Source organism: Bacidia gigantensis, assembly GCF_019456465.1.
Source record: "Bacidia gigantensis strain McMullin 20006 chromosome Unknown contig_295, whole genome shotgun sequence".
Taxonomy (NCBI): Eukaryota; Fungi; Ascomycota; class Lecanoromycetes; order Lecanorales; family Ramalinaceae; genus Bacidia; species Bacidia gigantensis.
In genome coordinates, this window is record NW_025408608.1 from 1,466,676 (window position 1) to 1,490,796 (window position 24,121).

A 24,121-nucleotide genomic window follows, 5' to 3' on the forward strand; every position below is an offset into this window, starting at 1 on the left:
ATGTCTCGCCTCCCACACTGCTATCCCCACGACGAACCTCTCGAGACTCTTGCACCACTCCTAGTTGCTCACCTCCCCTCCTCACTCCCTCTCCTCCGAAGACTCCAATTCAAACACTCCGCGCCTGATGCCCGCGTTCTTTCCACCCTCTCACCCAACAATCTCCGAACTGACCCCGCTCCATTCACAGCAGCCTACATAGAAAGATCGCGCTTCCCAGAAACACAATGCTGGCTCTTCAGCACCCACGAAACCTCCACTTCATCTGCCCTCTCTTCCTCCACCACCACCGGCCCAATCACAACCGAGAACGACAACAATGAAGCCAATCATGCTCGCCTACAAATCCTCGCCATCCTCCGTACAATCGCCCACCTTCCCTCGCCTAAGAACGACAACAATATCCTCATCCTCGGCACCCTAAACGAATCCCTCCTTTCATTCTTCACCGGCCGCTCTCCACCAACCCTCAAGCAAACCCCCGTCGTCTCCCGCTTCACAGCCTCTGCCTCCCAACCTTCCTCCCATCCATCCGACACGAATCTCCTCCACGGCTGCAGCATCCCTTACACGAAATACCTCCTCCCTCCACCAGCACCTTCAGCCCCCCGGACCCTCTTGCCATCGTCCTACACCTTCATCTCCCTCGAGCACACCTCAGATTTCGACCTCGTGGTAGCGCGCAGCTCGATCCCCCGCGAGGTGCCTACGCTCCGCCAGCTCGGCAACGTCGGTATTCGCCGCCTCGACGATTCTGGGGATGGGGAGGGGGAATTAGTAGCGTGGGGATTCCTCAGCCCGGACGGCTCTCTGTCGTCATTGCACGTCGAGGACGAGCATAGAGGGAAGGGGCTCGCGAAAGGGGTTTGTCGGAGGTTGTTGGAGCGGCTTAGGGAGGGTTCGGGGGCCGTGGGGTTCGAGCCACTTTTACCTGGGGATGATGGCTCGAGTAGAGGGAAGGAGGCTTTTGCTGAAGGGACGGCTTTGGTATATGAAAAGAGGAGTGAAGAACCGCAGTCGTCGGTCATGGAGGTGAAGAGGAGCCAGGCAGATGGCTGGGCTCATAGCGATATTGCAGAGGGAAACATTGAGAGCGCTGGCGTTGCTAAGGCGGTCGGAGGGAGCGAGGGTTGGAGGATTCATTGGGTTGCGGTGGATCTGGGAAGGGTGGAAGTGGTTGTAAGAGTGTTGGAAGACGGGGCGCTGGAGGGTGACGGCGCAGATAGGGAGTGAAGGCTTTGGACAGAAAGAAAAGAAATAAGATGGGTAATTGCATATTAGGGATTAGATATTATACATGAAGTGCCCTTGCTTCAGCTTACATTCATATTTGGACTTTGAGAACCTCCTCAAACCCGATGGATAAAATGTGAAACGCCTTGCTATAGTGGTATTTAGACAAGCCGTGAGATATCAGAATTTGGGACAGATGACTGCTGAAGCCAGAGATCTTGTTCTTCGGGTGGTCGTTGCTCAAGGCCGCTGTTGCGAGACGCTCTTCTTCCGACCGAAAATAGTCCTCGTTCTGCTCTTATCTCGCGGTTTCTTCTCAGGTGTGGAATCTTTGGCGCCTCCTCGGCCACGACGGTCATTGTGACCCTTCTCCGATGTATCGTCCGCGTACTTCGGCTTATATATCCTAAATAGATAATCAGCGTCGCGTCGTCCGTCAAAGCGCGCCAAAGCAAGGCTTACCAGCTATTTCCCACCATACTCATCCCTTTCGCTTCCGCCATTCGATAATATTTCGCAGCCTTCTTTAGATCTTTCTTAGTCCCTTCACCCTTAACGTAGCAAAACCCGGCTTCTGCCATGGCATCCGCATCACCCCAATTAGCAGCAATCTCAAAGCACCTCAAAGCAAGCACCCGATCTTGCTCGATGCCCCACCCATTGTAGTGGCTCTGCCCCAGCTCGTAGATACTGAGTGCGAATTGGGCTCTTCGTTGTTTTCGCTCTTCGAAGTTACCCGATTTAGAGTCCTCATCACCAGCTAGTTCCACGGATGCAGAATCTGCCGCCTTGCGGAGCCATTGTACGCCTTCTTGCTCATTCGGCCGCATGCCCCAACCATGGCGACATGCCAGGGCGTACAAGAGCATAGCTGTAGGATTATTTTGCTTCGCTGCTATACGCAAATGGTATGTTGACTCACGTCCTTCGCCTTTTTCATGCAGTGCAATTCCCTTGGCAAGGTGATCCTCCGCGGTAAGATTCGTCGACATTGCCGCTATTTGGCGTGAGCCAGGTTTTATGGTAGCATCGGAGCGTGTTGAGGTGGTATACTGCGATGCGTTGTCATCAGCTACAGGCGTGGGAGGTGGACGCATTCTGTTGGACTCTTGGAATGACAACTTCGGTTGCTGCTCTACAGATGGGCGCGGAGATCCTGTCATCTGTTCAAGTGGAGACCGTGGGGGGGCTTATTACGTTGTTCGAATGAAGGACGCGGTGAGTGGCGTGACTTGTGCTCAAATGAGGGTCTTGGTGAAGCTCTTCCCAGTTCCAGGCTCGGCTTGGGGGAACTACGCAAAGAAGAAGGCGATCCCGGTGACATAGGTCGATTAGCGAGGGGTGTCATAGGCTTAGGACCCGGATACTGATTCGAGCGTTCTCGCTCGAGGTAGGGCACATCGCTGGTTGGACTTTCCTTTGACGATCTTTGTGTCATTCGTCCACGGGGTAACGCAAATTTAGAGTAGATGTAGGAGGATGTCGCGACATCGGAGTCATTGCCATCATCCATGCTCATAGGCGTTTGCACTGTATCATCAACGAAGAGAAATCTTTGACTGTCACTCGATGTTTGCCGCGACTCCTGGCTAAAGAAAGGTCTCGGCTGATCCATAGAGGGCCGGCTGTCGAATGAAGGTTGCCGTGGCATGTCCATCGATGGTCCACTGGCGCGACTGATTGGTCTGGAGAAATTGAAGGCCGGACGTGGCATGCGAGAGCCTCCGATCGAGTATTCCGAATTCAGAGAAGGCGATCGGCCATGTGCCGCCTGTGCAAAAGGAGCGAAGGGGGAATTGGGCACCGAAACATTGCTGCTAGAGGACAGTTTTCGGTTTCTTGAGAACCCTGAACCAGTGGTCGACGCACTGTTGTCATCGTCCGAGCTGTCAGCGGGTATTGATCTTATGCTTGCTTGCTTCATATGTGGTGACTTGGGTGGCAGGAGCGACTGTTGGCCCCGTGAGGATGCCTTGGATGACGACGATTCAACCGACATGCCCCGATGGGGCTCATTGAAATTGAAGGGCTGATATGCACTATCTTGATGTCTCGATTGCGGCGCACGCATAGGGTCTCGATGTGACGGTCCGGTGTGCACGTTGGTGGTCGTTGTCTCCATTGGAGATTCCGCAACAGGCATGCCAAAGTAGTCATTTGCCCGTGGCTGCTGCTGCTGCTGCTGATATCTTCCATCTCGTATGGAATGGTTGCCAGTAGACGCAAGAGAGGCCGCTTCCGAAGGCCCTTCGAGGTCGTCCTCTTCCATTGGGGGCACATGGCTCATCCTAGGATAGAAAGACTTCGGTCTGAATTGCGGTTCTTCCAGCTCCGGGATTGTGCCACTCGATTCCTCCTCTTTCGGTGGCGGTGGGGTGCGCGCAGAATCCGGGGGCGTTTGGCCGGCAGATTTTGACCCCTGAAACATTCTCCTCTGCTTCGTGATCGGATCGGTCGTTGATAGTGGAGGTAGTCTGCTCACACGTCTGCCACTTCTCATGCTTTCATCAAGCTGTTTCGCCAATAAGCGACTTTGAGCAGCAAACATGTCCAGAGGGGACATGGCGGGTGGAATGTCGCCATCAAAGTGCTGCATCCTGGGCGAGGGAAAGGGTCGTGGAGAGGTGGCAGATGCAGCGGTCTGCATTGTTTCTTGGGATTGAGAGCGGAGGTCGATGAACTTTGGACGTTGCATGATGAAAGAGAGGGCAGGTGGTCAGTTTCGGGTGTGTTCGCACGCTTGGGGCCCAGTCACACAGCCGATGCGGCCCAGGTTCCTCTTCACGATTTGCAAGTACAGTAATCGGTCGGCTGTCCGCGACGACCACTGACCAGATGAATCGCTCTCCTTTCAACCACGGTAGATGTATCGATGTCTTTGATATTCTGATGTCATGTGCTCCCACACATACACCTCAGCCGTACCTGAGTACTTGTGATTTGACTTTTCAAAGAGATTGAGGCCTCGGTCACCATGAAGGATGGCAAGGGCGGTAGCCCTCGGTGGCTTTCTCGCTACGATGTATGCGGCAAAGTCAGGGTCTGGAATGCCAGGTACGCTGCAGGCACTGGGTTTGAGGCGTTGCGGAGAAGCGATTGAACCTGGCGCTACGGTCTCAGCCTTCTAAGGAGTCAGATAGGTAGAAGGATGATGGAGTGAGGAGGATTGTGTTATGTGTTGGAAGGTCTGACAGTGTTGGGAACTCGTGACGAAGACGCGATACTTCCACGTTGTCGCATTCTGGCCCGCTACTGTTTCTTTTGTCCCTTGTCTTTTCTTATTTCTGTGCAAAGCGTCGATCTGCTTGCCCGGTTCTCCTAAGAGGGAGATGGGGCGACTTGGTACTTGGGCGATCGATGCGACTACAACCCTCCCGAGAATGCCGCCCTTACTTCCTAGATTCTATTATTCTCCCGAACTCTTATTGGCGCTACGTGACCTATTTTTTGCCAAGGGGTAATTTCACTTCAAGCTTCTGAAATTGCTATGCGACTCTAGTGAACCAGCTAGATCTTCAGATGTGTGCCATACCAAATGTCGTGCTTCAGCTCGTTCTCAAGCGGATTGCTAGCTGTGTCGATGCTCTTCTTTGCGGTAATTTCCACCTCATGATGCTCAGGTCAGGTGGGATTATCAATTACATCGGGCGCGACCAATAGGACTAGAAACTGATCTAGTACGTAGCTTGGAATGAATTGCAAGTGTAACTATCGCAGCTCTATGAACGCCATGCATGTGTCGGCACTCTTAAAAACAAAGAGGAAAGACAACGCCTACTATCGTCAAGACGAAGAGCTAGTCCTCCCCCAAATCGTTGTCGAAAGTCTATCATTATCTCATGCAGCTGCCCCTGAATTCTCCATTTGCAATGCTGCATTGCCATGGTAAGCAGGCTCAACTCCATCCGCAGCTACTAATACCTCGCCGTATGCAAATCTGCCTACCATGGAGGCAGTCTCTATTGAAAAGCTCTCTTGAGATTGAGAGTCGGAATCCGTTATGTGGTGTCGCTTTTAGGGCTGTCCGTTCCTCTCCATTCTTGCTTCTGCCATCGACCGTTTATTGAGATGCACATTGCATCCTCTCAGCCCCAGGCGGGACACCATCCTCGTCTTCATCATCCAAGCTGACGGCGCCTTGCGCGCGTCTCTGACCGCTGGCGTCCACGTCTTCGAGCATGTAATCCTCAAGCATAGCATCACCGGGCGGTGGAGCTTGCTCCTTCCTGGGCGGAAGTATAGACTCAAGCATCTGGATTTTTTCCACCGAGTTGAAATTGGAGGATGGCATCTTCACGTCGAATTGGATGTAGAGGTTGCCGAAGTCATGGTGTCGATAGGATGGCATGCCTTGTCCGCGTATCATCTTGATCTCTCCTATCTCGAATTAGCACACGTTCCTATTTTGGGCTTGATACATTTATCATACCATTACTGATAACCTCGCCTGGAATGATCCCGACTGTCAACCACCGTTCGTCCAGATGCTCAATGTAGATTGTACCGCCAGCCAAAGCAGTCAAGAGGTCTATTTCGGCTTGGAAGAACAAATCGTCGTCTTTTCTCTGGAATCGCGGATGGGGCTTTTGCTCAATTTCGAACTGCACATCCCCAGCTAGGACCCCTGGAGCTTGGTCGCCTTCACCGCGGAAGTCGATCTTGTGACCATTCTTTACTCCTTTATCGACCGGCACATGCAGAACCTTCCGCTCGATGACGGTCTTTTTCCCGCTGCAACGCTTGCACCGGTCCTTCTCGCGGATCATCTCACCTTCTCCTTGGCAGTCGGGGCATACAGTCTGGAATCGCTGGATCATGGGACCCATCTGCCGCATCATGGTTTTCATACCGGCGCCGTTACATCCTGTGCAAGTTTTGACCGCGCCTTCCTTCCCACCACGTCCGTCACACGCTGGACAAATGATTGATTTCTGTAAAGCGAGCTTGGAGGTCTTCCCACGGTAGATATCTTCCAGTGAGACTTTGTGGACATGGTGAATAGTCCTAGCCTTTTTCGGGCCTTGCTCTCTCATGCCCCCACCGAACATACCACCAAACGCACCGCCCCCTCCACCAAAGAACTGTGCGAAGAGGTCTTCAGCGGCCATACCACCGCCACCTCCTTGTTCAAGGCCTTCTTCGCCGTATTGATCGTACATTTGGCGCTTTTGCGAGTCCGACAAGACTTCGTATGCTTTTGACAGCTCTTTGAACTTCTCCGCAGCCTCTGGGTTGTGGGCATTTTTATCTATCATACGTTAGACAGAATTCTAACGTTAAAGTCGTTATCAGAATATACCTGGATGGTGCTTCAAGGCGCCTTTTTTATAAGCGGTCTTCAGTTCTGCATCTGTGGCACCAGGCTTGACACCGAGCGTATCGTAGAATTTCGTTTCCCTAACCATCTTGCCGAGAGTATAGGGTTTGTTTGATAGATTGTAGGATGAATCTCCAAGTAGAAAATGGAAGTTGAAGAGGTGAGTGAAGTGCTATTCAGCACGGGATGCCCTGATGCTTCTCGTCACTGTCAGATCTAAAAGTTGAACCGAAAAATGTCGAGGCTCGGCCTTGCGCAGGATTTTGCCCAGTTTGGAGAAAATTACCGTGGAAGAACTCAAGAGACAAAAGGTGTTGAGATCGTCGTCCTGACACTCACAATTTCAAGTGTCAAAATGTCTACGTGCAATACTGTAGCTGAATTGAGCTACGTGAGGTAGCTCCTGCTTAGCGGTTGAAAGTAATGATTTTGTCAAATGGAACTTTCGTTGCCCTTCTGCGATGACTAGGCTAAGTCCGAATTCGGGTGATAAGGCTGTTATCAGATCTCCTTGACAATCTCCGCTCGTACGGACTCCAGAGAGACAACCACTAGCTCTTTTCTTGAGGCTTCATTCCTTCCCTTCCCCCTGAGCTTGTGCTGGTGTACTAGGTCATACTCGCTATTCTATCTCATCCATGGAGTCAGACGCTGGCTTTCAGGCAGCCCTAGTAGAAGCCCGAGCAGGCTTCAGCGAAGGCGGGGTACCTATTGGTGCCTGCCTGGTGAGCAGCGAAGGCAAAATCCTAGGCGTGGGTCACAATATGCGAGTCCAGAAAGATTCAGCCACTCTTCATGTACGATCTCGTGTCGTCATGTTGCATGAATGCGCCATCTGATTCATCAAGGCCGAGATCTCATGCCTTGAGAACACGGGCAGATTGCCGGGAAAGGTCTACAAGGAAGCAACCATGTATACTACGCTGAGCCCGTGTGATATGTGTACGGGGGCTTGTGTGATGTATGCCGTGAAGAGGGTCGTCATCGGGGAAAATAAGACATTCATTGGCGGCGAAGCCTATCTCGAGCAGAGGGGAATTGAAGTGGTTGTGCTTGAAAGTCAAGAGTGTAAAGATTTGATGACTAGCTTTATTGATAAAAAGCCTGACGTATGGTAAGCAAGTCGTCTTCCACAGAGAGAACCAGTCGGCTAAAGCATCTTCTGCTCTCACAGGAACGAAGATATTGGAGAGTAGTAAACATTATGGATTGAAGATAATTAGTATCTATGCCGATTCTGCCCCCACTTGAGACTAGAAAGGGACGCCCTCATCAGTAACCGGCGGTACCCACGATGGAGGCTTGACCTCTCGTTTCCCCGATTTCTCCCTGAATTTGGAACTGCTGCACCGCACGGCCAATTCAACAGGTTTTTCCATCGCCGGCAGCTCCCAGCACACAGAATTGGTCATGATTTCTACGTCCTCTCGTCCACTGCCATCCATCTCCACGAAAGGCCATTCCGTCTTTGTAATGATCTGATAAAGTCCTCTGCGATAGAGATATACCAAAGATCCTGTTACACCAACCAGAGCGACGGCTCCTACGGCAGTGCAAACGATAATGGACTTGCTGATCGTGTTGCTAGGACTCATCTTTGACGGTGTATTTGTTACTGTTGCGTTCTGTAATGTTTTAGCCTTCGTTGTCCCATTGAAAATCTTCGCCAGACCCTCTTGATCAAAACCAAGAGTTGGCTGGCGCATGGCGGCGCCTCCGTTTTTATCTCCCCCGATCCTCCGGCTAACATTGACTGGCACTTGATAATCCTCAGCGTTAGCATCATAAACCCTCCCCCACACTATTTCATTCATGTCCATCACTCCCACGCCTTTGGTGTGCCAGTCGCATCCCTCGGTATAGTTCATGGAGTTGGTGCCCCCCACAAGGATCATCTTACTTGGGCCCACGCGATGGCATGTATGCCCTGCCTTACCTCTCTTCGATTCGTATACCTTCGTCCATGTAAATGAAGGTATAGAGAGTATGTACACATCGTCGTAGAATATATTTGCCTCCAAATCGTCGCTTGAACGGCCACCGTGCATGTATCTAGATCCCACAGAGTTAGACATGTAAATCAAAGACCTCGCTTCATAGGGGGTGCAAGCATACATATTACGAGATGACTGATCTTTGGAAGATGCTTGTACGAGGCAGAAGTCAAGTCGGGAAGGTGGTATATCTCCCGTCGTTGTTTGCTTGTACCATTGGCCATCGGGTTTATCTTCATTGTAAATGGACGACACGTCAAATATGTCTACTTCAGACATAGGTACCTTGACCAATCAGAACTTGTCGATCAGTGAGTGAGAAGAGTAAGCTCACAAGATCACCAACGTATTGATTGCTTGTATCGTTTGCGGATTTTTGATTTCCTCCCATTTGTACCAGAATTCCCTTCCCTCCAATGCCAGAGATGTATTGCATCCTTCCCCTATGCATTCTAAAAGTCAGTTTCTCCACCTCGTTGCGCTCAGAAATCGGACAATGATCAATTTAGTGCCATAGAATAGGGGGGCATAGGCCTTTGGAACGCACCGCGACCTTGGCTGATCACCGACCACAGCATCAGTTGAAAGGTTACGTGCTGTTTGGTTAGCCAGATCCAGCATGATCATCCCTTTTAAGAACACTTTCGGATCGTCTCCAAAGACTTGCGTTGAAACCTGACTCCCCGAGTCAAGCTGCCCATTGAAATAGAATGCGAGGTTCTGCTCCCGGACCTCTGCGAAGGAGCCACTGCTTGGGCGATTTTGGACTGTAGACCCCGTATCGAATTGGGCCCAAGTATTATCTGAAGGTTTGTATGACCAAAGAGAATATTGAGATGTCATCGGCGGTTCAAAGCCAGGAAAAGTCCTGTTGAGGTATGACGTCGTTCCTCCCCAGAGGTAAACATTTTCGCTACTATCACCGCCGTAGAAGAACGCACCTCGCGAGACGACAGGCGGCTTCGTTTGTGATTGTTGTATCGGCATCCTCTCAAGAGCAGCTTCAGAAATATTTGTCTCCCAATTCCAAGATTTAGACATGTCAATGGTAATGATATAATTGTCTTTAGTCCCTGGATCAGCTTTTGGACAAGATTATATCTTCCGGTATATTCCGGATTCTCAAGAACGGAACATACTGTATCCCACTGTAATATTGCCCTCCTGGATGATTTCACCATTCTCCTCTCTTTCATCGATGAAGGTTTGCTTTCCCCCATCGATGTAGAGCGTGTTATTCTTGTAAACGGCTTTGAATACGTCAGCACTCCTGCTTTAGGAAATAAGGAACTATAGAGATGCCTACATTGGTGATCCCATCGTGCACACATGTTTTTGATCGGGTCAATAGCTTGGCCATTGATTTTGACGATGATGTACCAAATGCTCAGTAGGATTACTCTCCCCCACATAACTTGCGCTCAATGGGTAGGCATTAAAACCACGGACCACGAATGTCGAAGTTGCGTCCTCGGGACAGGTGAGTGTACGCAGTGAGGAATAATAAATCGTAGGAGAAATGACAGGAGATGCAGGGAAGGGTAGGAGTGACAGTCTGCAAGAAATCCGCCACACGTACTTAGCGGCTGAAGAATGGTTCGCTGAACAATCTAGAGGCAAAGACGGGCAGAGCGTGACAACAAGAATGATAACGCAAGATACGAGCGTTAAGAAAGGTGATGTCAACCGCCGAAGCCAGCTATACCTGTGCCTCAGCCTACATGATCTTCTATGAGAGGAGCGCTCGTATGACCGACGCATCGAGGATCAGGTCGTCGAATAGAACGTCGCAGACTCTGAAGTCGGTGCCATTGCTGGATTATGTCAGGCGCAATGTAAGCAAATCTCGCGGGAGGTATCCGGCCCTGAGGGGGCAAAGTCATAATCGTTCACAGAGTTCTTTCTGCTTTGGTGAAAGTGCATGCGCTTCCAAACAGGCGGATCTGTCACTCGGTGCCTTCCGCTGCAGGAACGGTGGTGGCGAGTCATGCGTGCTGCGTAGTCATGGTGTTTTGGTGGCAGAGCAACTTGAGCCGTTGAGCGTGCTGATACGGGAGACGACAAGCGCCGATTCGTCAATACGCTTGTACCCACAAGACACATCCTTAGGATCCAAAGCAAGACATGGAGAGAGAGAGGAATGAAGATTGTACAATTTGTCATCTACTCGATCAAGAGTCGCCAATGGTCGAGTTCTCTCAATGAACTGTCCACGTAGCAAGTCGAACGTTGTAGCTCCCCGAGCTCTGGCCCAAGAATGCTTCCTCTGTCGCATGGCCTGGTGTGCTGTCGCCCCCAATATAAGGCACTGAAAAAGATTCCAACCGTAGCCCCATTCGCAGCTCGCCCCCATTCTGCACCAAACGTTCGCCGAACGGACACTTCGGCTACGAAGGACCATGTAACGCCGCACTACGCCGGGAAAATCGCCGATGTGTTTACCTGCTTCACGCCCCCGTGGCCTGTCGCTCTTGTGGTTGCGCTTTCGTTTCTAGACTGGCTAGCACTGAACGTGCGGTCTCAATAGCTGTCTGAGGGACACCAGCTAGAGCTGCGACCTTCAGAGCATGCGAGCTGCGGTTGACACCTGGTCTGAGGCGATGTACAAAAGAGAACGCGCCTCCTTCACCTTCTACAATGTCTGTGCAATAGCAGCCCAAATGGTTGAAGTGCTTGGTCATGTCAGCCAGCGAATGAAAGTGCGAGGCGAACAAAGTCCTGCATCGATTCTTATAATAAAGGTGATGGAGACATGCGAAGCCTATCGCAATGCCGTCCTCGGGCGTTGTCCCGCGACCAATCTCGTCCATGATGACAAAAGACTGAGGTGTCGCATGGTTCAGTATGGAGGCTGTCTCAACCATTTCCACCATGAAAGTTGACTGATCTCTGAAAAGGTTATCTCCTGAGCCAACTCTGGTGAAGATTTGGTCGACAAGACCGATCTCTGCAGTTTCTGCGGGAACAAAGGAGCCCGCCTGTGCTAGGATAGATATCAAAGCGTTCTGTCGTAAGAAGGTACTTTTACCTCCCATGTTAGGTCCGGTGATGAGCCACATGCGTTCTTTTTCGCCAATGTGGCAATCATTGCTGACAAAAGCTCTGCCTTGTTCTTCCAGACCCATCTCAACAGTCGGGTGCCTACCATTGATGATTTTGTGATCGAATTGGTTACTCAAAATGGGACGTTTCCAGTTCTGCTCCTCTGCAAGTGTAGCAAATGCACAAGCGATGTCAAGCCTGTCTATGACTGCAGCGTTTCCCCTCAGCTTGACAATATTCAGGATGACTTGCGTGCGTAGACTTGAGAGCAGTCGCTTCTCTTCCGCTCGAATTCGCAATTTGGCTTGATCAATCTTCCTTCCAAGACTACTCCATTCCGGGTGGTGAAATGAACGCGTTGATTTCGTGGCTTTTAGCACTCGAGCCATTGAGGGATGTGACACATCTCGGTTACCTTTGACATGACAAATGTGACCAAGGCCCGGTGTCCACCGCAAGGTCAGACTCTGTGTTTGCAGATTGTTCCTCAAACGGACCTCCAAGTCAATTTTATCTTTTTGCATGATGTCTAATATATCATGCAGATCCTGAAGCACGCTACTTGCTGAGCGACGCATGATCCAGGGATCTTGGTCTTCACTATCGGATTCACAAGCGACTCTCTGTCTCGCTTTTGTTTTCGGTACCGACGCTAATGTATCTTGATTCTCTGTTGAGCTGTCACTCTGTAGCATATCTTGTGCCACCGTGACAGCATTCGCTTGCTCTTCCTCTTCAATTCGGTGGCTCTGGAATAATCCGTCTTCATCAATAGAGAATTTAATCGTCTCAGCCAATTCAGCTGGACCATCAAAAGACAAATCACGTTGCAGCTCTCTCAACGAGTCTCTTTGCAGCGAAGTGGAGCCATTTATCTCAACTCGGTCATCGAAACAAAGCACTGCCTCCTCTAGCAGGGTTGCTATATTCTCCGTGACCTCAATTGTACGGCATATACCGAGTAAATCATCAGCATCACCTCTCCCCATTGCGAATTTCTGTGTGAGACGCTGTGAGTCATGGCTTTGCTTTAAAAGTGCTACGACCGCTTCTCTGAAGAGGAGATCATCAATTAGATGTGAGACGAGATCCAATCTCCTGTTAATGATTTCGAGGGACATTGAGGGAGAACAGATCCAGTCCCGAAGTACACGAGTCCCACTCTTTGTTACTGTGCGGCGCATTGTATGGAGCAAGCTTCCTTTGCCCCATGCTGAACCTTCTTTGGAGGTACTTTGCACCTCCAGCGCTTTCATGCTGTTCCTATCAATACTCATCGTCTCCTTGTTCTGTCGTCTAATCGGCGGTTGCAGCTTGACTCCAGAGCCTTGCAGTCTTTGACTTACATATGAAAGGAGAATGGTCCCTGCATTGACCTCTTCCGCAGTGAAGTTGGAACTCGGTCCTTCCTGCATTCTGCCGTTGAGCATTGGATGCCATGAATCAACGGAGACTTCTTGCAAGTCGAAATCATGGCACGTGATGAAATGACCCTGTTGTGCGAGCATGTCCATAATATGCGCTCCTCGGCCGGTCTGAATTGCATTATCCAGAACTACTTCTCGTGGCCTTATACGTGCGGCTACACTTGGAAGTAAGCCGATACTAGTCGTTTGCGTAAAAAAGGACCCAGTCGAAAGATCCAACCACGCGAGCCCAACGATTTTTTCCATCAACTTGGTAGCCGCATCTGTTCCAACATTCTCCAAAATCCCGTCTCGTACATGATCGTTCTTTTCTACGTCATTTGCATCCTTCAAGTAGACCGTGAGTAAATAATTGTCCTCATATGGATCCATGAATTTCTCGTCAATCAAGGTACCTGGGGAAATGACCCTTGTGATCTTCCTGTCGAACAAGAGTCCACCGGATTTGACTGTGTCGGCAGCATCGTTTGCAAATTCGTCGCTTATGGCGACGTATTCATTGCAATCCTGAACAAGGATCTTGAGAAACCGATCAAGTTGCCAGTAAGGGAAGCCGGCCTTGAGGATATTAGTTGATATGTCCTTCATCGAGCCTCTCTAGACTCACAATAGCCACATCCCCTGCTGAAGATGTACGTTTTGAGGCGACCTTAAGATTCAGTAAAGGTCCGTACTTCTCTGCGTGCTCGAAATAGAGCTCATAGAAATTGCCGACTCTTGTCAACAATACACAATTTTCGAGTTTACGCATGTTATCCCGCGCTTGCCGAAGCACGGTCGGTAATGTGGGTCCATCCTGTTCTTGGGCTAGTCCCTTGCTCTGCTTCGTAGATTGGACGTCCGAATGATTGCTCAATCGAAGGGTCGCCCTTGTCTTTGCGCCGCGTCGATGCCGAACACACACCACTTCTGCTTGGCTTCGCCCCAAATTAAGAATTCTAGGTTTATCATAGCGTGTAGACTTGATGCTACGAATCGGCAAGCGCGATCGTATTATACTCCTGAAAGCATTTCCATTGAGCATATCTTGGTGTTGGAAACCAACGCGTAGCTGAAGCAGTGATAGGGCTGACACTAGCGCGAAATGTTTCCTTTCCCCTTTTAAACCACGACCGTAATATTCTCAAGCAGTGGGAAGCTATAATATCAAGATCGTCAAACGCAGACCAGTACTGGGAAATTTTGATTCAAAGATGATTGAGGTTCACTTCTATTTACAAGTCATACTAAGAGAAGCTGAGATTTTTGGAGCCTCTCAATCTCAATACCTGGAGTGGCTTCGTCATTTGACTAACAATTCTATCACAGCCTATAGATGTAGATATTGTGTTCATTTGTGCATTCGTTCATGCTTTGTTGAAAGCTTCCGCCGGGAGGTTCGCCTGCGAAGACCTTAGCTTTTTCATTTCCAGAGAACAGAACTGGCTGTTTGCTTACCTTAGCTTGACCGAAAGTGACGCCTGCTCCTTCCAAATTCCACCCACTCTGCTCGAGACACAGAGCCGAATATTTCAGAGTCATTCCTGTCGATCTACTTAGCTCAACCGCTAGAGTTTCCTTCTGCACTTGTTCAGCTGATTTTCCACCGTTGGGAACCCTAGCTTCTCCTGGTCCTATCGTTCTTTGCACTCCAGTCCCTGCCGAAGACATAGTGCCTTGCTGTAATGATTCTGATTCTTCCGGCCTCCACGCCTCATGTCCCCCATAAGCTCTGAGCACAAAAGTGTCGGAGACGACCCTCAACCCGCCAATGCCACTTCCAGGGCCCAAGATGAAGGTCCGATCGAAACTTCGGATTATTTTTGGCTGACCTGGAGGAAGTTCGTGCTCAACAAATTCACCATGGATCACCACAATGAGACCACCAACCCCTCTCGGTGACTGTCCAGATATGTCGGGAAGCCCAGGTATGGCGTGACATTCGATACACCATTTCTGAGGCTCGGTGAGGAGGTCAGGGTGCTTAGTTCTAGGAAGCGAGTTGAAGCATTCGCACACGCTTTGAGACCCAGTGTAAAGGCGTGACGTTTTACCGGAGACGTGTGAGATTCTATCAAGGTTTCGACTGCGTTTGATGTAATGCTCCCAACTCGCTACCTGCTGAGCAGCGTCCTTATTTGGGTCTCTCGGTGCAGAGGTGTTTACACTAAGAGAGAAAGCTGATTGGCTGTCGTAGTATCCGTTGGCCAGAGTTGTTCGATCTGAATCGTAAAGCGGGAAGAATTGCCTGACAAAATTCTCACCTATAGATGCTTCGTCTCGAAAATTAGGTCCTAGTGTCGCGAGAGGTAGCTTGCTGCTATCACGAGCGCGAACTTCCTGGTGTGATCGTACTACATCATCGTTGAAAATTGTTAATGATGGGTACCATTTCAGTAGATCCTCCTGCAAGTTTGGCTCTGTCTGTTCAATAGGATTCCCTGAAAGCAGCAGGTAATCTAGCTTGCGAAACTTCCAGCGCCACGCGTCCAGAGCTTTCAAGCTCGGAAGTTGATTGTTTGAAAGATCCAAATTTTTGATTGTGGGAAAGGTTTGTGAGAGCGCCGAAACAGCAGTGAGATCGACGAGTGCGTTGCCAGCAAGAGATACACTGACAACAGCATCTTCCTTGTCTTTGTTGGAGGTGAAAAAGCTATCGGAAATTTTCATCAATGCTGGAAAAAATTTAGATTCCCGTGAGGTGGTGTTGAACATGCCAATACTCTGGAGCTTCTCATCCGATCCCATCTGTGATAGGTCCAGCAGCTTACTTTCAGCATTATACCGACGACTGAGAAAGTCTCGAAGCACATCGACCGTTTGTGGAGTTTCCGTTTCGTCATTCTTGCCTGATGAGCCGTCGAGTTCAGGCACGATTTCAATCCTGAGATTCGCCCCAGCAAACAGGAAGTTGTTAATCCTTAAGACCTTAGTTACATCCTCGGACCGCAAAGATACAATCAAAGTATCGTCCTCCATGCGCGACTATACAATTATTAGCAAGGACTTTTCAGACCTTGAAATTTGCAAGTCAATCAGAGGCAATATCGGCGCATTTCTGTCGTCGTTCTGAGGTATTTGCTTGAAACGAAAGCGGACCAGAAAGTTGGCTGCGGTATCGGAGCTCCCGATGACCTGCTGTACACAATGTTAGACATACCTTTTTAATCTTGACTGCTTCTCTCGCTGGTGCGTCTGGATTTGAGGCCTTCCTTTCGATAAATGCTATGAGATCGTTGATTCCACCATCTGGGTTCACGGCTGCCTTGCTTTGTTTCAGACCCCACACCTTTATCTGCTGCAGCGGCGGCCTTCCTTCTCTTGGATTGTCAAATGTTCGTTTCGCAGATGGTCGTACTCTGGATGCTTTCGGCAGTGGTGCCTTCGATCCTAGTTGTTTCAGGACTGCTTTTTGTATAGCTTCAGGATCTATGCCGGTCTTGGCTGGTTTTGAGGAGACTCGATTGTTTAGAGACTCTGGTGTGTTTTGCCGCGAGATCTGACCTGTGATTCCTCGTCCACTCTTGCCTGCTCTCGGTGGTCTTGGCGCCGAATCACCTCCACTCATGGCAAGATCGCCATCCTTGTCAACTCGTGGAGCTGCTCCACGTTTCTGTATGCCACCTCGATTATTTTGTCGGCTTGTTGCAAGCCCGGCGGAATGTCTGGACCGCGACCCTGTGGGCGGCGAAGGGCCTTTCTGTGGCATTAGACGTGCAGGAAGTTTAATTTAGAGGAATACAGACGTGGGAGGTTTATTGTCACAAGGTGTCACGAAGACAGCTCACATGAGTCTTCGTTCGCTCGGACTCGGCAATACCTTTTGCCGTCCAGCTAGAGCTAACCTATTTCAAGTATAGCGTCAAAGTAATAACTACAATTTTATTTTTGCCTTGCTTCTCCTCCCTGATTGTTACGTGAAAGTCACCTTCATATTCTTCATCAGTCGAGCCTAGCTACCCCACAACCTATCATCATCAGCTTTTTGTAATATCTTCAATTAGCTCTGCAAAACCCCAAGATGGCGTCCATGGAGTACGAGAATGACAACGGACGTTACGACGGTATGTCCGCCTATTGTTTCATTTACTTCCTAGCGCCTTCTGTTCCACCAAAGAGTAAGAGCTCATTTTCCTAGACGAACCACGCTATGAACGTGAGCGAAGCGCATCTCCGCGACCCACGAAGCGCGATGATGACTATCGAAGCGGTCGTGATAGGAGTGCCTCGCCTAATGATCGCATGGAATCAAGGTAAGCGACTGAACCCAAGGCTTGATCAGCTAAGCTCACTATTTAACTTTAGAGGGCCACCGCAGAATGGTGGAGAGTCTGTGAACCCAGGCTCTAATCTCTTTGTCACTGGCATACATCCCCGCCTGAATGAGGCTGAGGTATCACGATTGTTCGAAAAGTACGGTGTTGTCGAAGGCTGCTCCATCATGAAAGATCCACACACGCATGAGTCTCGTGGCTTCGGGTTTGTGAAGATGGTAACTGCTGAAGAAGCGGACGCCGCGAGAGATGGCCTTCAGGGTGAAGTCATCGAGGGTCGCACTCTAAGCATCGAGAAGGCAAGACGTGCCCGTCCACGAACCCCAACGCCAGGCAAATATTTCGGACCTCCCAAACGAGGTTAGTTTAACGTCGATCTGGAGGCCGAATCTACTAAGTGTAGTGACAGAGGACTTCCGTCGCGGGCCTCCAAGTCGTGGGGGCCGCTACGAGTCATATGACGATCGTCGCGGAGGCTCTCGTGGATATGGTGGTGGTGGTGGTGGCGGCGGCGGCGGTCGTTATGATGATTCTTACCGTGGCTCTCGGTATGACGACCGATATTCTCGCTCATCAGGTTACGGTCGTCGTGACGACTATGGCTCGCGAGGCATTGACCGTTATGCGTCATCTGGGAGAGAAGACCGCTACGGAGGTAGAGACGATTATCGCAGCAGAGACTATCCTCCACGCGACAGTGGACGTAGTTACGGGGATGCCCCCTCGAGGGAGCCTTATGGAGGTAGAGACCGAGACTATCCTTCAGATGATAGGTACTCCCACCTTTGAGATTGCCTGCTAATACAGCCAGGTGCAGAGCGTTCTGCCAAATAATACGCCTCCAACACCTAGCAGGCTAATTTTTCGAGGCTTAAGAGCTGATCAAGAACGGTGGAAGGGTACAATGACATACTGCAGGTTTTCTTCGGTGCAGAGAGGCTCGAGACATTTATCTCAATGATCGCGGCTTTGCTACGACTTGTGACGGTGGAGTCGGCTTTCTTTTAGATATCAGATTTCGACGTGTCTTTCAGATTCGATTCAGTGAAGTCAGCATCTGCAGTTCTTCGGCTTTACGTATCAGTCTCCTGATATATCGAGTTCGAAAGTCGGCGGAAATACTTTTCTTCAGATTGAGCGTGCAACCAGCAGATGGCGCATCAAATGGTCCATTCCTCATCAGCACAGAGGACATCTAATCAGCTTGCAATCTCATTGTATTACTATCGTCTGCCAAATCGCCTTTCATCAGCTCCACCTGTAGCGACTAAACGTCATATGATTCAGCTGGGCCTTTACAACGTAAATTCGCCAGCTTTCTCACTGCCACGACCCAGATTCACGCTTCGCCTCAATATGCCCATCAAATTTCGTAATTGTCAGCATCTGTATATGTGCCCGCCTACACCATCAAATTTTTAATGACGAAGGCGAAAGAAATGTCGCTTGCTTTCAGAGGACATCAGCATAGTTCTGTAATGCAGTCACCCACTTCATCGCTCTTCAATCATGAGATTGACTACTCGGTACATTGGTCATGGTCGCATCCTACGGTTCTCGGCGCAAGCTAGTAGGTAGGTGATTGTTTCCTTGACCTCCAGTCTATGCTCAACTTGCTCTCCCATACTCTTTGTCAGGATAGCATTGCAGTCTGGCTCATACTGTTGGATCTCGCAGCTATGTCGAACCCTTACTGTACCTTCCTTCGCCTTTTCTCGGCATGTCAGCCTTTTCGACCCCGCAAGATTTCTTATTCAGTCCCCAGACTGTCAACTCAGTACGCATCAGTCATATCCTCTAACAATGCAGCTTCTTTGACATTTGACTGCCTCAAACCATCGGCGAGAGTCATTGGGGCCTGGAACGAGCTATTAACATCTGGGTGGATGCAGGATGTAAATAGAGAAGTTATGGTCATTCCTTAGAGGTGAGTGCTTTCCCCCGTCAAAGTGTCTTTGATCCCTGGAAATGCGCACGTCAACACTACGTATGGCCAGGCGAATGGTCTCCGTCCAATCAGTGCACCTTAGATGAGGTGATAACCGAAAACTCATTAGTCTTCTCATTGTGAGTCTGCTTCACTCTGTAATAGTGCTCTCCTTAGAGTCTGAAAACATGTTTGTCTTGATCCGCTTCATTCATCATGAAGAGCAATCTTATAACAAGATTCACCATTCGAGGCACCTAGCTGAGGGGCAGATGTTGTCCTCGCGATCAAAATCTTAGTGCGTGATAACGTGAGCTCGTCACTGCAAAGATCCAAAAGAAGGGAGCTTGTGAGGGTGTAAGGACTAGTGCTTAGTGCAGGTAACCCCCATACTACGTACATAGCATGCTGGGTTTGTCTTCTTCAAATTCACCTTCGGTTTCTTATGGCGTGATAATATACATATTTCCCTTGCAGCCATGTGACATCTCAACCTCATGCATGTTTAAACAAAGCGACCTGTCTTTGCCCGAAACACCATGCTTACCCCAAAAATACCCTTATCATATATTATCGCTTGGTCCACCCCCTACTAGCCTTCTTCCTCGCCAACTTCCGTTTCTTCGCCGATGCCTCCGCTTTCGCAGCAGCAGCAGCCTCCTCTTCCTCCCTGCTAAAAGCCGTTTTCGCATTGCTGTGACCACCGTCCACCAACCCTGACATCTCTTCTTCATCCATATCACTGAGAAGCTCGCTGTCCACCAAGTCTCTACCCTTCCACTGTTCCTCCTGGATCGTCGTGCCCTCGGGTCGGAAGTTCTCCATATACCAGGGGATACCGCTGCGGGGAAGCCGTTTCTCGCTATTGACGCTCGAAGACGTAGACGAACGAGTGATTCGGTAAGTCTCGGGCTTAGAAGGCGTATTGGAAACCCCATTAGGTAAGTGGACAGAGCCAAGACTACTGTTTGTTCGTCGACGGCGCCCAGCACTTCGCATTGAAGTCCGGCGAGTCTGGGGAGTAGGTGTAGAAGATTTGCCGTGCAGGACATTGACAGAGTCGGCCCCTTCTTCGTGAATTGTATCGCCATTCACTAGGCCATTCAGATGAAACGAGTCGCCATTAGTCAATGGCAGCTCCTGAATTCCGCTCTTTGGAAGGGGCTCATGACGACCACAAAGACAGTTGTCGAGAAGTGTAGTCAGTCTTTGGATCTCTCCTTCATGGGACGTCTTCGATAGTTGGCATTCTTTTCGAATCGCATCTTCGATTGAGCCTTGCACGCCTTTGACGATCCGCTTGGCTATTGTTTTTTCCTTTTTGGCGTGGTGAGTCTTCGATTTGATTGGGCTTAGGCCGTTGATCTGCAACGAGTGGTCTGATCCGTCCACTACGGCGGAGGAGGTGATGGTGCTTGCAATTGTCGAAGCGAAGTCATCTGCGAATTCTAAAATATTGGGGTACGTCCGCTTTTCAATGTTGTTGCTAATATCGTTAAAGCCTTCTGCGAAAGCACCGTGATTGTCAAGGCTAAAGCGTAATGTTAGCGGAGGAAAAAGAATATGGAAAGGTTGAGCACTGACGTTTGGGCTTTTTGCAGAATAGGAGAGAGGAGCGGAGCCAGGGGAAAGTAGATGGTGTCTACAATTTCCTCAAGTATCTTGGCGTCTTCAAGCTTCTGTCCCTCTCTCTCCAATATTTTGGCTGTAATCTCTCGAATCTTTTTGACATCGTCCACCAGCGTCTCTACAAAATCGATACGTCTTTGTAGTCGAACCCCACCTGCAGCCCCCATGCCAACAAAATTCCTTCTCGGTATCTCCATTGATGTGAATGTCTCCATTTGCAGCTGCAGTCTTTTGAGAAGCGCCGCACCACGCCGTGCTTCACGTTTCAAAGTCCAGTACTTGCAGACTTCTGCGGCGAACTCCTTGCGTTTTTTGATCGTGAATCGTACTAAAGAGCTTTCTATAGAGCTGTACAAAGCCTGTGGGATGACGGGAGCACCCGATGGTAATTTCCAGACAATCTTGGGGGGCGGAGGTCGATTAGCGTTCTTTGTGCCCAGTTTGAGTGTGATCTTCGAGCTTGATGGTTCTTCCCCATTGGCCCCTTCCATCAGTGGATCTTGCGGAGGCGGTGGTATCGCCGTCAAAGCAGCCTGTTGAGAATCTGCCCACATCCTGCCGCGCATAGCATAGCGATAATAATCCATTGCCTCGATGATTGCACGGTCAACGTCATGCTCACGGCGCCATTCAGCGGGCACATGCTTGTCACAAAGCGCTTTTAGGACACTCGCATCGAGACTTGCTGGACCACCGTGTGTTGATTTCATTTTCAAGAACAGTCTTGCTCTTCTTGCACAAGTAACGTGAAACGCGATGTAACAATTCTTGTTACCACATTGAACACAAGCTCCCATCTTCTGGCGACATATATAACAAGTCAGTTTCCATCGTTGCTTAGGTACCTTTTCAACATCCATGACTGGCTCCATGAAGGTAGCGTTGCCAATGGAGACTTCGGGGATCCATATAGCACAGAGGAGATGAGACCATCTTGATGCATTTGTTTGCTTGAATGCGCCGTCCGTATTTGGGCAAAAGATGCACGTAGGTGTGCCTCGTCCGATCAACTGACATTTACGGCACAGCCATTGACCTTCCGGGATGAAAGGTACGCCATAGCATTCTTGGTGGACCGCAAGATCACAGCCATCACAGAAGACGATTGCGTTGGTATTTTCACAGTCTCCATCATCACAAATTGCGCATTTGGTGTCTTGTTCTTCACCATGTGCTAATTCGCCGTTGACCGCAGCTGCTGAGCTAGATCGCGGGCGATGGGTCTGAGGAGGTTTGGGATTCGGCTTTGGAATGCGCTTTTCGAGCGCATGCCATTCCTTCTCAATCTTGGTCATTGCGACCTCAAAGATCCACGGTTTGATCTCAGGCACCTCCTCCTCTCGTCGTGACTCATTATAGGAATTCAGCCAGTACATATCTTGTTCATCCATGTCATACTCGACTCTACCAACTCCTACTGGCCCAATCCCTGTTCCATCATCTTTGTCGTTTTGCTTTGTCTTTAGGAGCAAGTCGTCTTCGATGTTACCCTCTGTGACGCGAATCAATGATCCTTGTCGGGCCCACAACTCACTTTCTTGATATCCCACATTTGACATTGCTTGATCTACAAACTCCTCCCTGTCCTCGAATGTCGCAAATGGATCTAATGGTCGAAAAGAAGGCTTAGGCAAGGTGAGCTTCTCTCGTGGGTTGAAGCCGGGCGGAGGAATCAGCTTTGGTACATCAGGAGAGATGCCAATGCCTTTTAGCATGGACTCCGTTCGTCGAGGACGTCCTGGTCGCCTCTTGGGCGTACCGTTGGGTGACGTAGAATTGTAAGCTTCATCCTGCGCCAAAGGTGTTCGGCGCCCATTTCCATTTACCATTTGACGGCCATCTGCATCGAGCGTTCGTCGTCGCTGACGTACTGCCTCGGATAATTCAGAAGGTGTCTTCAGCGGGGTTTTCTTGATGCCATCCACTTCGTAGGAGCAGAATACTGGGAAGCTGGCTTCGATATCTAGGTCTTGGTGAAATTCCTCCCAACCTCTTTCTTCTCGCGGCTTAAAACCGTCTCCATGCGCAACAGCAGCCGCGGCAGCAGCTGCAGAGCTGATTCGTGGTCTCGCCGGCATTCTCTCTCTGCGACTCTCTCTACGAGGTCGAGGAGAGGAGATCGATTGGGTAGTATTCGTTATATTGATCCGATCTACCCTAGGTCTCGGCGCAGTGGCAGGGCCTGCCCCTCTCAGCGAAAGTTTTCCATCTTCACCTGCTATGAATCGACCTCCCCCCCTGGTCCTCCGGGTATGTATCTACGCCTCTTCAGTGGAGGTTCGGTCGCTGGGGGACTCTCGGCTGAAGATGCGCGCTGGAATGATTGTCTGGTTGATCTACCTCGAGTGTTGAATTGTTGAGGGGTCGATGTTGGAGTTGGCGCCATTTATAAGCAACTGACACGCGGCGAGACCTGCGCGTAGCACGGTAGTGGCTTGACTCATCGGGTGCCTAAAAATGAGGGAAAGAGTGGATGTTTCGTCATGTACTTGTTCGCATTACCTCGATGGCTAAAGTACACGCATCAAAGAGACTGTACGATGCAAGGGTAGGTAAGTTCGTCCATGAGCAAGATTCAGGTGAGGTTCGGAGCTACGCAAAATGATAGGGCTGAAAATCGACAGAGTCACTCTGATTCGTCAGACGGCCCGACGGAAGATACCGTCGGACATAAAAGCATAAACGCGTTCGGGGGGTTTTGTGTCTTTTCGAATTCGCTGGCTTTGGCGTCACTTTTACCACACCCAAGCTCTCTCATGGCTGCCAATACGTGGACAAAAAATGGTCCACCTCGTAATCAGTCTATGATACCGAGCGGTTCTGTGAATGCTAATTCGAGCCCTGTCACACCAACACTGGGACAGAATTTTTCGACCTTCAATTCCAGTGAAGTCAAAATGATGCTAGAACAAAGTATACTTGTAGTGTGCTCTTATCATCTACGCGCGCTGAAAGAACCTAGGCTTCAATGTGCTTTCGAGTGAACTTAGGCAGAATCCTTCATCCACTTATCAACCAAATCCAAGTGGAGCACAACCTTTATGTGATTGACAACCCTCCGTTTGAAACTAATTGTGGACGCTGACGTTCCGAAGCTAACGCAATGGCGTCTGGCGCAAATTTCTTTGATGAGCTGCGCCGACAGATACAAAGTCGCGGATCAGAGCCGCGCGGAGGCTGAGATGAAAGACGATTCTCACGGACTGCATCAATTCTCGGGCAAGAAGAAGCAGTGTACCTGTGTTGGTGGCCTTTGCAGTTCGACTGTATGTTAATGGCCTCATTCATGGTTTTACTAG

The 24,121-nt window shown here is 49.8% G+C and overlaps 8 protein-coding genes across 8 annotated transcripts; 2 read left to right on the forward strand and 6 right to left on the reverse strand.

Moving 5' to 3' along the window:
- KY384_008480 (uncharacterized protein) lies at positions 1 to 1,233 on the forward strand (the record flags this gene model as incomplete). The annotated part of the gene is made up of 1 exon (XM_044816969.1): positions 1 to 1,233. The coding sequence occupies one exon, from the start codon at positions 1 to 3 to the stop codon at positions 1,231 to 1,233; it is 1,233 nt and encodes a 410-aa protein (XP_044666334.1).
- Positions 1,234 to 1,473: 240 nt separating this feature from the next.
- KY384_008481 (uncharacterized protein) lies at positions 1,474 to 3,928 on the reverse strand (the record flags this gene model as incomplete). The annotated part of the gene is made up of 3 exons (XM_044816970.1): positions 1,474 to 1,639; positions 1,696 to 2,389; positions 2,530 to 3,928. The coding sequence occupies 3 exons, from the start codon at positions 3,926 to 3,928 to the stop codon at positions 1,474 to 1,476; spliced, it is 2,259 nt and encodes a 752-aa protein (XP_044666335.1).
- Positions 3,929 to 5,293: 1,365 nt separating this feature from the next.
- On the reverse strand, positions 5,294 to 6,638 carry KY384_008482 (uncharacterized protein; the record flags this gene model as incomplete). Its single annotated transcript, XM_044816971.1, has 3 exons — positions 5,294 to 5,610; positions 5,663 to 6,481; positions 6,533 to 6,638. The coding sequence occupies 3 exons, from the start codon at positions 6,636 to 6,638 to the stop codon at positions 5,294 to 5,296; spliced, it is 1,242 nt and encodes a 413-aa protein (XP_044666336.1).
- A 1,165-nt stretch (positions 6,639 to 7,803) lies between these two features.
- On the reverse strand, positions 7,804 to 9,875 carry KY384_008483 (uncharacterized protein; the record flags this gene model as incomplete). Its single annotated transcript, XM_044816972.1, has 4 exons — positions 7,804 to 8,602; positions 9,017 to 9,617; positions 9,684 to 9,794; positions 9,851 to 9,875. 4 exons carry the CDS (start codon positions 9,873 to 9,875, stop codon positions 7,804 to 7,806), a joined length of 1,536 nt encoding a protein of 511 aa, XP_044666337.1.
- Positions 9,876 to 10,991: 1,116 nt separating this feature from the next.
- On the reverse strand, positions 10,992 to 14,037 carry KY384_008484 (uncharacterized protein; the record flags this gene model as incomplete). The annotated part of the gene is made up of 2 exons (XM_044816973.1): positions 10,992 to 13,571; positions 13,621 to 14,037. 2 exons carry the CDS (start codon positions 14,035 to 14,037, stop codon positions 10,992 to 10,994), a joined length of 2,997 nt encoding a protein of 998 aa, XP_044666338.1.
- A 322-nt stretch (positions 14,038 to 14,359) lies between these two features.
- Positions 14,360 to 16,701, reverse strand: KY384_008485 (uncharacterized protein; the record flags this gene model as incomplete). Its single annotated transcript, XM_044816974.1, has 3 exons — positions 14,360 to 14,395; positions 14,451 to 15,977; positions 16,153 to 16,701. The coding sequence occupies 3 exons, from the start codon at positions 16,699 to 16,701 to the stop codon at positions 14,360 to 14,362; spliced, it is 2,112 nt and encodes a 703-aa protein (XP_044666339.1).
- A 312-nt stretch (positions 16,702 to 17,013) lies between these two features.
- KY384_008486 (uncharacterized protein) lies at positions 17,014 to 17,631 on the forward strand (the record flags this gene model as incomplete). The annotated part of the gene is made up of 3 exons (XM_044816975.1): positions 17,014 to 17,056; positions 17,131 to 17,245; positions 17,298 to 17,631. 3 exons carry the CDS (start codon positions 17,014 to 17,016, stop codon positions 17,629 to 17,631), a joined length of 492 nt encoding a protein of 163 aa, XP_044666340.1.
- A 2,132-nt stretch (positions 17,632 to 19,763) lies between these two features.
- KY384_008487 (uncharacterized protein) lies at positions 19,764 to 22,900 on the reverse strand (the record flags this gene model as incomplete). Its single annotated transcript, XM_044816976.1, has 2 exons — positions 19,764 to 20,724; positions 20,778 to 22,900. The coding sequence occupies 2 exons, from the start codon at positions 22,898 to 22,900 to the stop codon at positions 19,764 to 19,766; spliced, it is 3,084 nt and encodes a 1,027-aa protein (XP_044666341.1).
- Positions 22,901 to 24,121: the final 1,221 nt, after the last annotated feature.